Here is a 17288-nt window from a genome sequence, read left to right on the forward strand (position 1 = left end):
TGCGACCAGCCAGGGTCTGGAGAAGGACCTGTCTGTCACGATGCAAACTCTGCAGGAGTTTGGTTGGACGATAAATTTTCCAAAGTCGACACTGAGTCCGTCTGTTCGTCTTCCCTATCTGGGAATGATTCTGGACTCGGTGCAGGCGAAGGTCTTCCTGCCGGAAGACAAACTCAGGGCTCTCCAGGAGGAAGTCAGGTCCCTCAGGGACGTTCCGCACTCGTCTCTGCGGACGTGTATGAGATGTCTGGGATTGATGGTCTCGGCTTTCGAGGCGATTCCATTCGCCCAGTTTCACACGCGGGGTCTCCAAGCGGAGATCCTGTCCAGGTGGGACGGGCGACCTCAATCTCTGGATCTTCAAATCTCGTTGAGTCATCGCACCAGAGGAAACCTTCTGTGGTGGCTCCAGTCCCCGTTGGTGTCCGGGGGCAAGTCGTTTCGTCCGATCTCGTGGACGGTAATCACCACAGATGCCAGCCTGTCGGGCTGGGGTGGAGTTCTGGGCGTTCTGTCCGCCCAGGGGACTTGGTCGGAGGGGGAGTCTTCCCTTCCGATCAACATTCTGGAATTGCGTGCGATAAGTCTCTGTCTTCATCGCTGGACGGACCGGCTGCAGGGCTGCCCGGTTCCGGTGCAGACGGACAATGCCACGGCGGTGGCCTACATCAACCACCAAGGGGGCACCAGGAGTGCCCGAGCGGCTCAAGAAGTGGCCGACATTCTGTCTTGGGCCGAGACTCATGTCCCGGCGATAACGGCGGTTCACATTCCGGGGGTGGAGAACTGGCAGGCGGACTATCTGAGTCGCCAGACCCTGGATCAGGGGGAATGGTCTCTCCACCCGGCTGTCTTCCAGATGTTGTGCGCGAAGTGGGGTCTTCCAGATGTGGACCTTTTCGCGTCTCGTCTCAACAACAAGGTGAAGAGGTTCGTGGCAAGGACGCGCGACCCTCGGGCAGACGCGTCGGACGCGTTAGTGGCCCCGTGGCATCAGTACAGGCTGATGTACGCGTTTCCACCGTTTCAGTTGCTGTCCAGGTTCCTTCGCAGGTTACACTCGGAACGCAGCACGGTGATTCTTGTGGCACCGGACTGGCCTCGCCGGTCCTGGTACGCAGACCTCGTGAATCTGGCGGTCGACGCCCCGTGGCGTCTGCCTCTTCGAGACGATCTACTGTCTCAAGGACCGATATACCATCCTGCTTTACAGTCGCTGGCTTTGACGGCCTGGCTGTTGAGACCGAGGTCCTGAAGGAGAGGGGTCTCTCTCCAGAGGTCGTTCATACTTTAATCAACGCGAGGAAGTCTTCCTCAGGGAAGGTTTATTACCGTACTTGGAAGGCCTATTTTGCCTGGTGTGAGTCCAGGGGGTTTTCACCCCGCACGTACTCGGTTTCCCGTGTGCTGTCTTTCCTTCAAACGGGTGTTGATCAGCGTTTGGCGCTGGCTACGATAAAGGGTCAGGTGTCTGCACTGGCCGTTCTGTTTCAACGTCCCGTGGCTTCCAACTCCTTGGTTGGCACCTTTTGTTCAGGGTGTGCGGCATCTGGTCCCCCCTAGGCGGGATCCTCTGCCCCCTTGGGACTTGAATCTCGTTCTATCTGTGTTACAACGTGCTCCTTTTGAACAGATCAGGGAGATCTCGTTGTCTATGTTGTCCAAAAAGGTCGCCTTTTTGGTGGCGATCACTTCGGCTCGCAGAGTGTCGGAGCTGGCGGCTTTGTCCTGCAAGTCTCCGTACCTGGTTATTCATTTGGATAAGGTGGTCTTGCGACCTAATCCTTTGTTTCTTCCGAAACGAGTTTCGGAATTCCATCTTAATGAGGATATTGTCTTGCCTTCATGGTGCGCGAAGCCTAAACATCCAAAGGAGGTGAGATTGCATTCTCTGGATGTTGTTCGGGCGATAAGGGTTTACCTTAAATCGACTGAGTCTTTTCGAAAGACGGACTCCTTGTTTGTTCTTCCAGAGGGTCCTCGGAAGGGCATGGCGGCTTCGGCCTCTACCATCGCAAAATGGATCAGGCAGACCATTGAACAGGCCTATGCTTTGCAGGGGAAGGTTCCCCCTGTGCCTGTGAAGGCGCACTCTACTAGATCTTTGAGTACGTCTTGGGCCTGTCGTCATGGGGCTTCTGTAGCCCAGGTGTGTAAGGCGGCGACTTGGTCGACCGTGCACACTTTCACAAAATTCTACAAAGTAGATGTTCAGGCATCGGCGGATGCTTCCTTTGGCCGCAAGGTTCTTAGTGCGGCTGTTCCCTAGGGTCCCTTGTTGGGGACTCCTGGCTGTTGGGATAAGTTTTGTATCCCCTGGTTTTTTGTCTTTTCCTGGGTTGTTGCTCCTGTTGAGCACTTGTTTTTTGCTGTTGCCCAGCTGGTTTCCTTCCTTTGGTAAGGTTCCTTTCTTTGATGCGGAGACTGCGTTGCCTTTCGGCGCGGATGCGTTTCCCACCCCTCATGTTTGCACTGCTTTGGGACGTCCCCATATGTGACGAATATGAAGAGGCGGCGACTGTCGGAGGACGTAAGAGAAAACTGAATTTTTGTAAAATCTTACCTGTAAAATTCCTTTCTCTGAGTCCTCCGACAGTCGCCGCCCCCGCCCCTCTTTTGGGGTTTGGTTGTATACTCTACTGCTATTCCACTAAAACTGAGATATGGTTGCAGGAAGTAGGAGGGTATTGACTGAGGGGACCACCCCTTGAGGGTGGGATATGTTAAAAGCTTTATTGTTAACATATTCTGTTGCCTAGCTACTCCTTCGGAGCAAAGTCTAATACCCCATATGTGACGAATATGAAGAGGCGGCGACTGTCGGAGGACTCAGAGAAAGGAATTTTACAGGTAAGATTTTACAAAAATTCCGTTTTTTTAGATGGGATAAAAAAAAAAAGCAAAATGGGCTCTACTACAGGTGCAAACAACACCTATACACATATACAGTACTGTGCAAAAGTTTTTTATGTTGTGAAGAAATGCTTTAGAAAATGTTTTAATACATTTTGTTTCTTTTATTACCTTACAAAGTGCAAATGAGCAAAAAGAAAAAAAAAATTAAATCCAATCAATATTGGGTGTGACTACCCTTTTGGCTTCAAACCAGCATCAATTCTTACATTTGCACACTTTGTACCCTTGCACAAAGTATGGGATTTTGTAGGAGTCGGGTTTATGATGAAATAATTATATCAAGCACGTGATAATGATCGTCAATTTCATATGTATATTCAAATCATTAACTGAAAAAGAAACAGCTGTGTAGGACGCTTAAAACTGGTATAGGAACAGCCAAACTCTGCTACTAAGGTGAGGTTGTGGCAGAACGTTTCATGTCACAGGTCCTACACCATGGCAAGACTGAGCACAGCAACTAAACACAAGGTAGTTAAGTTATACTGCGGTGCTATGGTCTCTCCCAGGCCAAGATTTCAAAGCAGACTGGGGTTTCAAGATGTGCAGTTCAAGCTCTTTTGAAGAATCGCAAAGAAACTGGCAGCATTTAGATCTGTAGACGTAGTGGTCAGCCAACGAAATTTGCAGCTTATGAAAGACACATCATGCTTACTTCCCTTCTACATCAGAAAATGTTCAGCAGTGCCATCAGCACAGAACTGGTTAAAAACCAGTGGGACCCATGTACACCCATCTGCTGCCTGGAGAAGTCTGGCCAGAAGTGGTCCTCATAGAATTGCTGCTGAAAAGCCATAACTCTGATGTGTAAACAAGACAAAGCGACTCTATTATGCATGAAAACATAGCAACTGAGGTGCAGAAAAATTGCAGCAGGTCCTCTGGACTAATTATTCAAATGTGATATGTCTGCAAGTAACAGTGAAGCATGGAAGAGGTCCCTTGCAAGTTTGGGGCTTTAATTCTTCAAATGGAATTGCAAATTTGGTCCAGATCCTCAATTCTTAGAGATACAGGCAGATACTTCTCCATCATGCTATACTATTAAAGAGGTGTGTGATTGGCCTTAAATGTATTCTGCAGTAGGACAACGACCCCAAACATACAGCCAATTTCATTAAGAACTATCTTCAGTGTGAAGAAAAACAAGAGGCCTGGAAGTGATGCTTTGGCCTTCACAGAGCCCTGATCTCATTATCAATAAGTGTGCCTGAGATTACATGAAGAGACAGAAGGATTTGAGGCAGCCTACATCCGTAGAAGATTTCTGGTTACTAATTCTCCAAGATGTCTGAAACAAGCTACCTGCTGAGTTCCTTCAAAAACTGTGTTCAAGTGTACCTAGAAAAATGAATGCTGTTTTAAATGCAAGTGGTGGCCACACCAAATAGGGATTTGATTTGATTTAAATTTCTCTTCAGTTTATTTACTTTCCATGTTAATTTGATAAAAATAAACTAATAACACTTCTATTTCTGAAAGCATTCTTAATTTACAGCACTTTTCTCACCTATTGGAGGGGGTTAACTGTGACTTTGTACCAAACCTTTTTTAAATTCTAATATTCTATCTTTTATAGGCCCTTGAAGAAGAAAAGTTAGTGTACAGTCGTAGCAGCAGCCGTAATATTTATCTGAATGTAGCTGTCAACACTCTGAAGAAACTAAGAAGTCAAGGACCTGTGAACAAAGCTACTTCTCAAAGTGCGTAAAATAGTATGTTGTATGGTAAAGTGCTCAGTAGCTGAAGGATTGTGTGTGTGTGAAGGGTTGGAGTTTTGCTTGTTTAGGATTGCAGTGAAATTAATTTACAACCTCCTTTCAAGTAAATTGGGACGCTGTGTAAAATCTACATATTAATAGAATGCAATGATTTGCAAGTCTCCGATATCTAGATTTTTTTCACAATAGAAAACATATATAAAATGTTTAAACTGAAAAAATATGCCATTTGAAGAAAAGAAAAAAAGGTAATTTTGAAATTGATGGCAGCAACACATCTCAAAGTTTGGACAGGGCCATGTTTACCACGATGTAGCATCCCCTCTTCTTTTAACAACAATCGGTAAACGTCTGGGAACGAAGGAGGCCAGTTGCTGGAGTTTTGGGAGAGGAATGTTTTCCCATTCTTCCCTGATTTAGGATTCTAACTGCTCAACAGTCCTGGGTCTTCTTTGTCATATTTTTGGTTTTAAGATGCCCCAAATATTTTCAATTGGTGAATGGTCTGGACTTCAGGCAGGCCAGTTAAAGTTCGAAAAAAGATAACACTATACTAGTGTATCTCCCCGAGCCTCGGAAAAGGTTTTGTTAAATATAAGATAAAAATATAAAAATGTGTGTAATTAGTGAGATATAAATATAAAAATATATATTGTGTGGCAGCAGCTGTAGATTTAAAATGGATGATAGAAGAATAGCCTAGGCTATATACAGCGCTTGCCGCAGAAAAACAATTAACTTAATGTATGTGAACAATGTTGAAAACTTATCTTTACAGTATAAGTGAAAATACAAATCAATTAAACACATAAAAGTTAATAAAAAGTTCCAAGGAATTGATAAATAGATAAATAAGTATTTTCCAGTGGTGATTAATATATGTGAATAAAATAAATGTAAAATTCAATATATAAAGTCTTTTCAAGTGGTGATCAGGTGCAAAGTGCTTCGTGCTCAATAAGTAAAAGTTTGTGACTTTCATGACGTGGATTCCTCTTTTCCTGTGGCTTGTGGTAGAAATAAATGACTTACCAGAATTGTTGGGTCCTATGTGCTGTATAGCACTACGACCTACAGCGCACCTTTTGAAAACGTCACAGGAAGTGACGAAACGCGTCAAGGTTGTGGAACGCACGTCAGCACGCTACTCACCACGTGGAACGCAAGCCGGAACACCCTGCTCGCCACTCTGCTAGGAGGTGTTTGTAAGCGGTTTCTTTGCCTGAAAACTTGGAGTTTGAGTCTTTCTTCGCTCCGATTTTTATGAATATTTGATGAATAAACATTTAAAACGATAATACACTATCTGGAGCCTTTCTTTTAACCCCATATCCTGAGGATCGAGATCGGGTAAGGAAGAACCTAACCTGTATCCCACCAGGATCATCCACAAAGGGTATCCCCAATCCTGCCTGAACGGCCTCCAAGCGCTGTAGGTCCTAGTGCTATACAGCAGTGGTCCTCAACTCCGGTCCTCAGGGCCCACTAACAGGCCAGATTTTAGGTTTTACCTTGGGGAGATGCAGACTAGAGTACTGCAATCACTGAGCAGCAAATGATATCACCTGGGATGGATTTCAGTTATCTTGCAAACCTGGCCTGTTAGTGGGCCCTGAGGACCAGGGTTGAGGACCAAGGCTATACAGCACATAGGACCCAACAATTCTGGTAAGTCATTTATTTCTACCACAAGCCACAGGAAAAGAGGAATCCACGTCACGAAAGTCACAAACTTTTATTTGAGCACGAAGCACTTTGCACCTGATCACCATTTGAAAAGACTTTATATATTGAATTTTACATTTATTTTATTCACATATATTGATCGCCACTGGAAAAGACTTATTTATCTATTTATCAATTCCTTGGAACTTTTTATTAATTTTTATGTGTTTGATTTGTATTTTCACTTATACTGTAAAGATAAGTTTTCAACATTGTTCACATACATTAAGTTAATTGTTTTTCTGCGGCAAGTGCTGTATATAGCCTAGGCTATTCTTCTATTAGGCCAGTTAAAGTGGTTGTAAAAGTAGAAGTTTTTTTTTTTATTATCTTAGTGCAGTATATGCATTAGGATAAAAAGCTACCTGTGTGTAGCCTTTTCATATTTACCTGAGCCCCATCTCGCTCCAGTGATGTCCACGAGTGCCTCGGCTATCTAAGGCTATCTTCTGATTGGCTGAGACACAGTAGCAGCACCATGGCTCCTGCTGCGGTCAATCAAACTTAGCCAATGAGGGGTGAGAGGGGGCGGGGCTAAACCGCGGCTGTGTGTCTCAATGGCTACACAGAGCCTCGGCTTGGGTGCCCCCATAGCAAGCTACTTGCTGTGGGAACACACAACAGTAGGGAAGGGACCAGGAGCTCCAGCCAGGGACCTGAGAAGAGGACCCCGGCTGCCCTTTGCAAATCACTGCACAGAGCAGGTAAGTATAGCAAGTTTGTTATATTTCTAGAAAAAAAAAAAAAGTCTTTACAATCACTTTAAGCATGCGGACTCTTCTACAATGAATATAAAGAAGGAAAAAAGGAAGGGGGAGTGATTGATGGGCAGACCAAAGTCTGTCAAGCACAACCCCAAATACCAACTAAGGGCACTACAGACAGATATTTGAAAAAATTATCAAAATTTTATTTAGGCACGTATGCCTTAGCAATATTAGTGATCAAACTGAAAAATCAGTGTGGCAGACCAGACACTACACAACAACACAAATATTAAAATACATAAAATGATCATACATGCACAATTGATAGCAATAGAACCATCTCACAGTGTGCACAGGACCAGACAGGCACCAGCATACCTGGTAAGCTCAATAACCTGAGTGGTGCTGTGCGAGGACCTCTTGATAAATAGCAAGAAACTCTCATGAATCCTGGTGCTGGTAGGCCTATAAGAATGATGAACACGATATAGTATACGTGGATGGATATATATTAGTAAGGCAACTGATGTAAAAGATAAAGCCTGTGGATATAAGGCCGTGGGGATGTGCTGTAAGTAACCTCCGAATGGTCCGTGATAACTCAGTCACCTAGTAGTCCGTGAGCCAGGCAATATAGTTTGCGTCAATACTAAGAAGTGCACTGCAATAATGGAACAGTGGTCACGGTGAGAGATGAACAGACCTCGTGGGTATCAGCTTCCCAAACCGTTTGGGTGATCCCAGGAATCAGTCCGCCAGTGAAAAGGCCATATGTGACTCAAAATAAGGGAGACAAGTCACTGAATTAGTGGATGGCTGGCCGGTCCTTTACCTGCTAGTTGCTGGCTGAGTGGGGATATGGGGATCACATCCGAGAGAGAGGCTGTGGGACGGTGTGAGGCGGCGGTGACCTCGTTGGACCGGATGGTCAGGTTCCACGCTGCCGTCCTCCGGGCGTTCTACCCATGCCTGAGGCTGCACCGGTGGCTGGAGGATTGACTTCCGGATCGGAGGTAGCCGCCGGAGGTCACTTCCGGTTTAGCAATCAGCCGGGCGCCTGTAGGGGAACAGCCTGGAAAGTTGTGGACGGGGGGTCCCGTGTAGGGGATCGGTCACCGCTAGTGCATGGAGGCAGGATGCTGGACGCTGACGCGTTTCACCAACTGCTACGTCGGTTTCCTCAGAGCTAATGAATGGGTAGGATGTGCACCATTTTATACCATCCATAATTGGAGATAATTGGTTTATTAATTACTGGTGTGTAAGAATGGGTCCATAATGCGGGGCTGCAGTAATGCAATTTCTCCACAAGATCTCCTCATATCACTACATCCAGACAATATATTCATGATGCAATCCACCACTCAACCAGCATAATGGCCAGCGATACCCCCTAGTAAAATACCAAGAGATGATGGCTGATCATCAGCAACAACCAATTAAAATATAAATTTACATTTAAAAGTTTGCTACACAGAACAACAACCACATATACATAATATGGTTTGGGTAAGTCTAAGAATTTACTAAACAATAACCCCAAACTCTAATAACTGTTTCCAATCACGTTGTGAGCCGTGAACAATCAAGGGATCCTCATTGGTCTGGGGCTCTATTAGCAAGGAGAGGAGGATAAGCGGAGAGGGGTCTACTGGTACTCACTGAGAACTCATTTTCCAGTTATGCGCAGACCTCCCCAAAGATTTGGGGGGGATAAACAAGATAGTGGGAGAATATTATCGGGAATCAATCATCCTGTTATCGCCATTCCCCAAATAGAAAGATTGTGCATTCACACATAGATTAATATAGATCTATGGGGGAGGTACGGCTACAGAGGACATGAAGGCATCAGGCAATAAGGTAGGGTGATAAGGGGGATCGGCCTATGACACATAGCACATCCCATCCCCAACATCCCTATCTAATAGAGAATAGACAGGGATCCACAAATAGGTTCAATCTACCATCAATCAACCACTCATATGATGCCAAGCCCGAGGGCTAGGGGTTCAGGAAGGGTTGCAGGCTGAATTCAGCATTCAGACCTGCAGGCGATAAAGATCCCATCTTGTATATCCACATTTTCTCCTTCTGTAGGAGGATCTTATCAAAATCCCCCCTCCTTGCTGGTAGTTTGAGGGCGTAAATTCCCCTGACCCTTAAGCCCTCGGGGTTGGCATCATGTTATTCCAAAAAGTGCAGAGGCACTGTTTTGTTGTCCACTTTCTTTTTAATGTCCGCCACATGCTCTAGAATGCGAGTTTTTAGTTGGCGCTTAGTCTTGCCTATGTAAGATTTTTTACAGGGACAAATGATCTCATAAATTACTCTCAGTCTGACAGTTTATAAAGTTGTTGATAATAAACTCTTTTTGGCCATTGCAACTATTGAAGGTTTTGGATTTGATTACTAGTTTACACATCGAGCAATGACCACACGGGAACATACCCTTAAGGCGTGGCAGGGATGTTAACCAATTCTCTCCATCACGCGAGCGCACAAACTCCAAATGGCAAAGAGTATCCTTCAAATTCCTTGCTCTTTTAGCCGTGAGTAGGGGCCGAGGGCCCACTATTCTTTCGATGAGCGGAGACACTGTGAGTACCTGCCAGTGCTTCGATAGAACTGCCCTGACTTGTTCCCACTGTGTACCATATGGGGTTATGATACCTGGGTATGTACCCCCAGTCGAAGCTGGATGTGGAACAGTATCTTCCTGACCTCCCAGTAAGGTGGACCTGGGTCTGACAGCTACCTTTTTGTGTGCCTTTTTGATTATTTTGTGAGAGTATCCCCTCTCTTTGAATCGCTTATGTAGCTGTCTAGCCTCCGTCTGATAGTCTGACGGTTCTGAACAGTTTCTCTTGAGGCGCAGAAACTGTCCAACCGGTATGCTGTTGATCAGGTGTTTTGGGTGGTGACTATCTGCTACTAATAGGGTGTTAGCAGCTGTATCTTTGCGGTAAGTCTTAGTTTTAAAGACTTCCGCCATCAAGAGAAATGAGTAGGTCGAGGAAAGGTAAGTGATTCGTGGTTGCCGTATAAGTGAGTCTGATATTACGGTCGTTTTCTTTTAACTCCTTCATAAACTGATCTAGTTCGGTGGGTGCGCCTCCCCAGAGGAGCAGGACATCGTCAATGTACCTCAGCCACATGTAGGAATGGCTGAGGTACATTGAGGATGGATAGACAACCTGCTCCTCCCAGAGTCCGAGATGGAGGCACGCATAGGCCGGAGCCCATGGTGCCCCCATCGACGTACCTCTGACCTGTTGATAATAAAGATTCAAGAATTGGAAATAATTATGATGAAGAAGGAATTCTAAGAGTTCGACCACAAACTCATTATGGGCACCAAGATCTGGGAATTTGCTTTCGAGGAAGTGCGTGACCGCCCTCAGGCCCCATTCGTGGGGAATCAACGTATATAGGCTTTCGACGTCTATGCCAACCAGTAATATGTTGGACATGGTAGGTGTCATGGAGAGTCTTCTTAGTACGTCCCTCGTGTCCTGCACAAAAGATGGGAGGGCGGTTACCAGCTCCTTGATTAGGGCATCAATGAATTTACCTGTTCTCTCAAGCGGGCCACCTATTGCCGAGACAATCGGTCTCCCTGGGGGATTGCTGAGTGACTTATGCAGTTTGGGAATAATATAGAAAGTGGGGATATTGTACGTCTTCACCATAAGATGTTCCGCCTCTTTTTTGGAGATTAGACCCGCAGAAAGATTTTTTGGTTAAGGGCAGAGACAAGGGAGGGAAAGGGACTATCCCGGAGCTTTAGATAAGTGGTGGTGTCGTTCAGTTGTCTCTGAACCTCTTTGATATAGAATTCTTCGCTCAACAGAACCACGTTACCTCCCTTGTCACTGCCCTTTATCACCACATTAGGTGCCTCTGTCAACTCCCTTAATGCCATCCTTTCCTCCCTGGTCATGTTGTCAGTCCCACCCCTTTGCCAGTTGATCTTACCTCACAACGTGATTGGAAACAGTTATTAGAGTTTGGGGTTATTGTTTAGTAAATTCTAAGACTTACCCAAACCATATTATGTATATGTGGTTGTTGTTCTGTGTAGCACACTTTTAAATGTAAATTTATATTTTAATTGGTTGTTGCTGATGATCAGCCATCATCTCTTGGTATTTTACCAGGGGGTATCGCTGACCATTATGCTGGTTGAATGGTGGATTGCATCATGAATATATTGTCTGGATGTAGTGATATGAGGAGATCTTGTGGAGAAATTGCATTACTGCAGCCCCGCATTATGGACCCATTCTTACACACCAGTAATTAATAAACCAATTATCTCCAATTATGGATGGTATAAAATGGTGCACATCCTACCCATTCATTAGCTCTGAGGAAACCGACGTAGCATTTGGTGAAACGCTTCAGCGTCCAGCATCCTGCCTCCATGCACTAGCGGTGACAGATCCCCTACACGGGACCCCCCGTCCACAACTTTCCAGGCTGTTCCCCTACAGGCGCCCGGCTGATTGCTAAACCGGAAGTGACGTCCGGCGGCTACCTCCGATCCGGAAGTCAATCCTCCAGCCACCGGTGCAGCCTCAGGCATGGGTAGAACGCCCGGAGGACGGCAGCGTGGAACCTGACCATCCGGTCCAACGAGGTCACCGCCGCCTCACACCGTCCCACAGCCTCTCTCTCGGATGTGATCCCCATATCCCCACTCAGCCAGCAACTAGCAGGTAAAGGACCGGCCAGCCATCCACTAATTCAGTGACTTGTCTCCCTTATTTTGAGTCACATACGGCCTTTTCACTGGCGGACTGATTCCTGGGATCACCCAAACGGTTTGGGAAGCTGATACCCACGAGGTCTGTTCATCTCTCACCGTGACCACTGTTCCATTATTGCAGTGCACTTCTTAGTATTGACGCAAACTATATTGCCTGGCTCACGGACTACTAGGTGACTGAGTTATCACGGACCATTCGGAGGTTACTTACAGCACATCCCCACGGCCTTATATCCACAGGCTTTATCTTTTACATCAGTTGCCTTACTAATATATATCCATCCACGTATACTATATCGTGTTCATCATTCTTATAGGCCTACCAGCACCAGGATTCATGAGAGTTTCTTGCTATTTATCAAGAGGTCCTCGCACAGCACCACTCAGGTTATTGAGCTTACCAGGTATGCTGGTGCCTGTCTGGTCCTGTGCACACTGTGAGATGGTTCTATTGCTATCAATTGTGCATGTATGATCATTTTATGTATTTTAATATTTGTGTTGTTGTGTAGTGTCTGGTCTGCCACACTGATTTTTCAGTTTGATCACTAATATTGCTAAGGCATACGTGCCTAAATAAAATTTTGATAATTTTTTCAAATATCTGTCTGTAGTGCCCTTAGTTGGTATTTGGGGTTGTGCTTGACAGACTTTGGTCTGCCCATCAATCACTCCCCCTTCCTTTTTTCCTTCTTTATATGCCAGTGTTTGACCAACGGTCATGATCCAGGACAGACTCCAATGAAGGTTAATTATACAGGGTTACCTTCGCTTTTCCTAGTGGGCCCCTGATTCAGGCCCTTTTGTGGAATACAAATCCCCTCTCCCTCTTTTTTATGATCTTCTACTATGAAGCCATGCTGTTGTCATAGATGTAATTTGCAGAGCATTTTTATGTCTTTAAATCTAGAGGTACCCTCCAGCCTGCCAAGGGGGCCAGGGTTGGGAGCAGATAGATAGGTAGCATGGGATGACTCCCTCACTCTCCTGCTAGAGTTCGAAAAATCCTTCCATAGCTTCTATTATTAACAAATGTAAACCCTTAGCCCTCTCAAAATTGGTTGTTTGTTTTGGGGCAGAAACTCAGCCCCAGTTGGGAGACTTCTATTTCTGTTGGGGATAAACAATTAGAGGATAGAATAATTACCTCCAGTCCCTCCCCTTTCAGTTCTGTTTGAGGACATAACAGGAGGTCCAGGTTGTTTGTTGCTTTTTTGGTCTTGCCTCGCTGATTGTTCTAAAAAAAATTGCGTGGGTCGGATCGATTTTCTTTAACTTTTGGGAGTTGGCAAAACACATATTGGAGGTTTGGATCATTTATTATGCTGGATTGTTGTATATATGTATATACTGTATGTCTTAGCTGTAAAAGTGTAGTGATCTCCCTTCCGGTTTAGTTACCATTGCAGCTTTCCTCTGTGTCCTGAAGAAGTATTCCCTTCTGTGCCAGTAAAATCTGATTAATTGTGTGTTTTGTTTGTGTTTTTTTATTTTTATTTGAATGGTAAATGTTTTCAGTTTAAACATTTGATATGTTTTCTACAGTTCACCTTCAAAATATTCACAGCACTTCACTTTTTCCACATTTTGTTATGTTAGAGCCTTATTCCAATATGGATTAAATTAATTATTTTCTTCAAAATTCTACAAACTATAATGACAAGATGAAAGAAGTTTATTTGAAATCTTTGCAAATTTATTGAAAATAAAAACAAAAAATCCCATGTACAATACTGTATGTATTCACAACCGTTGCTCAATACCTTATTGAAGCCCCTATGGCACCAATTGCAGCCTCAAATCTTTTTGAGTATGATGCTACAAGCTTGGCACACCTATTTTAGGGCATTTTCTTCCATTCTTCTTTGCAGGACCTCTCAAGCTCCATCAGGTTGGATGGGGAGCATCGGTGCACAGCCATTTTTAGATCTCTCCAGAGATGTTAAATCATGCTCAAGTCTGGGCTCTGGCTAGGCCACTCAAGAACATTTACAGAGTTATCCCATAGCTACTCCTTTGTTATCTTGGCTGTGTGCTTAGTCGTTGTCCTGTTGGAAGATGAACCTTCACCCCAGTCTGAGGTCCAGAGCGCTCTGTAGCATGTTTTTATCTAGGATGTCTCTTTACATTGCTGCGTTCATCCTTCCCTCGATCCTGACTAGTTTCCCAGTTCTTGTTGCTGAAAAAAATATCCCCACAGCATGATTCTGCCACCACCATGCTTCACTGTAGGGATGGTATTGGCCAGGTGATGAGCAGTGCCTGGTTTCCTCCAGATATGAGGCTTGCCATTCAGGCCAAAGAGTTTCTTTGTTTCATTAGATCAGAGAATTTTGTTTCTCACGGTTGGAGAGTCCTTCAGGTGCCTTTTCACACATCGGGTTCTTGGTCACCTTCCTGACTAAGGCCCTTCTCTCCCCGATCGCTCTGTTTGGCCGGGCGGCTAACTCTAGTTAGAGTCCTGGTGGTGCCAAACCTCAATTTACAGATGATGGAGGCCACTATGCTCATTGGGACCTTTAATGCTGCAGACATTTTTCTGTATCCTTCCCCAGATCTGTGCCTCAATAAATCTCTGTCGTGGAGGTCTACAGACAATTCCTTGGACTTCATGGCTTGGTTTGTGCTCTGACATGCACTGTTAACTGTGGGACCTTATGTAGACAGGTGTGTGCCTCTCCAAATCATGTCCAATCAACTGAATTTACCACTGCTAGACTCCAAGTTGTAGAAGCATCTCAAGGATAATCAGTGGAAACAGGAATGCACCTGAGCTCAATTTTGAGTGTCATGGCAAAGGCTGTGAATACTTTATGTACATGTGATTTTTTATTTTTTATTTTTTTTTTTATATATTTGCAAAGATTTCAAACAAACTTTTTTTTACGTTGTCATTATGGGGTATTTTTTGTAGAATTTTGAGGAAAATAATGAATTTAATCCATTTTGGAATAAGACTTTAACATAACAAAATGTGGAAAAAGTGAAGCGCTCTGAATACTTCTGGATGCACTGTATGTTCTATTGTGAATAAAATATTGGTTTATAAGATTTGCAAATCCTTGTATTGGGGTTTTTTTATGTACACTTTACAAAGCGTCCCAACATTTTTGGAATTGGGGTTTTTATATTGACACTTCTTTTTGTCAGCGTAAAGTGATTCTATAAGGATTACATTGACCATCACACTACCTGCTGTGCCAAAAAGGCCTTATTTTTGTAGTCCTGTTGTTTGACCTCTTCCCTATGCATTCAAAGCCAGTGACCGTGAGATGAGAGTGGACAACCTGCAGAGGGCTTTAAAGTTTAGTATGCTGGCAGTGCACCTGAATGCGAACATGCATTTCCCTGATGCATTGTAGTGCATAATTCAATACTGTGGTTCTTCTGTGTCCCTTTTTAACCACTTCAGCCCCGGAAGGATTTGCCCCCTTAACCACTTAAGCCCCGGAGGATTTGGCTGCTCAAAGACCAGGGCCTATTTTGCGATTCGGAACTGCGTGAATTTAATGGACAATTGCGCAGGCGTGCGACAATGTACCCAAATGAAGTTGCTGTCCTTTTTTTTTCCCCACAAACAGAGCTTTCTTTTGGTGGTATTTGATCACCTGTGCGATTTTCACTTTTTGCGTTATAAACAAAAAAAGAGCGACAATTTTGAACAAATAACAATATTTTTCAAAATTTTTTTTATATGAAATTCCCCCCAAAAAAATGTAAAAATCAAAATTTTTTAACATTTTAGGCCAATTTGTTTTTTGCTACATATTTTTGGTAAAAAAAATCGCAATAAGCATATTTTGATTGGTTTGCGCAAAACTTATTGCGTTTACTAACTATGGGAAAGATTTGTAATTTTTATTGTTTTTTTATTTATTTTTTTTAACTAATAATGGCGGCGATCTGCGATTTTTTTTTTTTTTTTTTTTTTTTTTTTTTTTTGCGGGACTGCGACATTGCGGCGGACAGATCCGACTCTTGACTGACATTTTTGACACTTTTGGGAGTACCAGTGACATTACAACAGTAATCCGTGCTATACATATGCACTGTTACTGTAAAAATTACACTGGCAGGGAAGGGGTTAACTTAGTGATCAGTGGGTTAAATGTATCCCTAGGGGCGTGTTTCTACCTGTAGGGGCCTTGGCTAGTGATGTGACCACATAGACATACGATCCTACATAGCAGGATCGTGTAGTCTCTGCAGTTAGATCAGGGAGAATGACAGACGGCTTTGTTTACATCAGCCGCCTGCCTTTCTCCCTCTCCAGTGGGAGATCGCGAGTGACCGGCGGGCATCATGCCGGTCACTCGCACGCGGATGTCGCCTAGAGGCTCCTGGGCGAGCAACGTAGCCCTACGTCGGTTTGCCCAGGAGAGCCAGACTGCCGCAGTAAATAGTCCTGCGGCGGTCGGCAAGTGGTTAATGACCAGGCCCTATTTTGTGATTCGGCACTGCGATACTTTAACAGACAATTGCGCTGTACCCAAACAAGATTGACGTCTTTTTTATTTTTTATTCCCACAAATCGAGCTTTCTTTTGGTGGCATTTGATCACCTGTGCGATTTCTATTTTTTACGCTATAAATAAAAAAATAGCGACAATTTTGAAAAAAAAAAAACATTTTTCACATTCTTTTATGACATTCTCAAAAAAAAAAATTTAAAAATCAAAATTTGTTAACATTTTAGGTCAATTTGTTTTCTGCTACATATTTTTGGTAAAAAAAAAAATCGTAATAAGCGTATTTTGATTGGTTTGCGCAAAAGTCATTGCGTCTACTTACTACGGGAAAGATTTATGTAATTTTTATCGTTTTTTTTTTTTTTTTACTAGTAATTGTGGCGATTTGCAATTTTTTGCGGGACTGGGACATTGCTGCGGACAGATCGGACCCCTAACTGACATTTTTGACACTTTTGGGGGTACCAGTGACATTACTACAGTAATCAGTGCTAAAAATATGCACTGTTACTTTAATAATGTCATTGGCAGGGAAGGGGTTAATACTGTTTGTGATCAAGGGGTTAAATGTAAGCCTAGGGGAGTGATTCTAACTGTGTGGGGGGGGGGGGGTGGCTTGTAAGATGATCAGAGACATGCGATCCTATATATCAGGATCACATAGTCTCTGTGATCATCCCAGGGAGAAGGACCGACGGCTGTGTTTACATCTGCCGACCGTCCTCTGTCAGCGGGGAGAGATCGCCGGTGTCAGGCGGCAATCGGAGCCGCCTGACACACGCACTGGCTTCCTGGATGACGAGCGGGGGTGGGAGCGTGCTGCCGCCGGCGTGCGCTCGCCCCCTAGCCTCTCCAGAGTGAGCACCGTACATGTATGGAGATTTGCCTATGGGAACCATGGCGGCTGGTCGGGATGAGATTAAGCAAGACCCTAAAATCCCTTCACCAATCTGCTGTTGAATTTCAGTAAAAATAGCTGA

General features: G+C 44.3%; 1 protein-coding gene across 1 annotated transcript in view; it reads left to right on the forward strand.

Annotated features, from left to right (window-relative positions):
• REXO1 (RNA exonuclease 1 homolog) overlaps window positions 1-17288 on the forward strand; it is a 420363-nt gene that overhangs the window by 194580 nt on the left and 208495 nt on the right. The window contains exon 7 of the mRNA XM_082243284.1: window positions 4496-4619. Within this exon, the coding sequence (XP_082099410.1) occupies window positions 4496-4619 (124 nt within the window). The remainder of the gene's footprint in view (window positions 1-4495; window positions 4620-17288) is intronic.

The sequence above is a fragment of the Pelophylax lessonae genome (assembly GCF_965119305.1).
Source record: "Pelophylax lessonae genome assembly, chromosome: 1".
Taxonomy (NCBI): domain Eukaryota; kingdom Metazoa; phylum Chordata; class Amphibia; order Anura; family Ranidae; genus Pelophylax; species Pelophylax lessonae.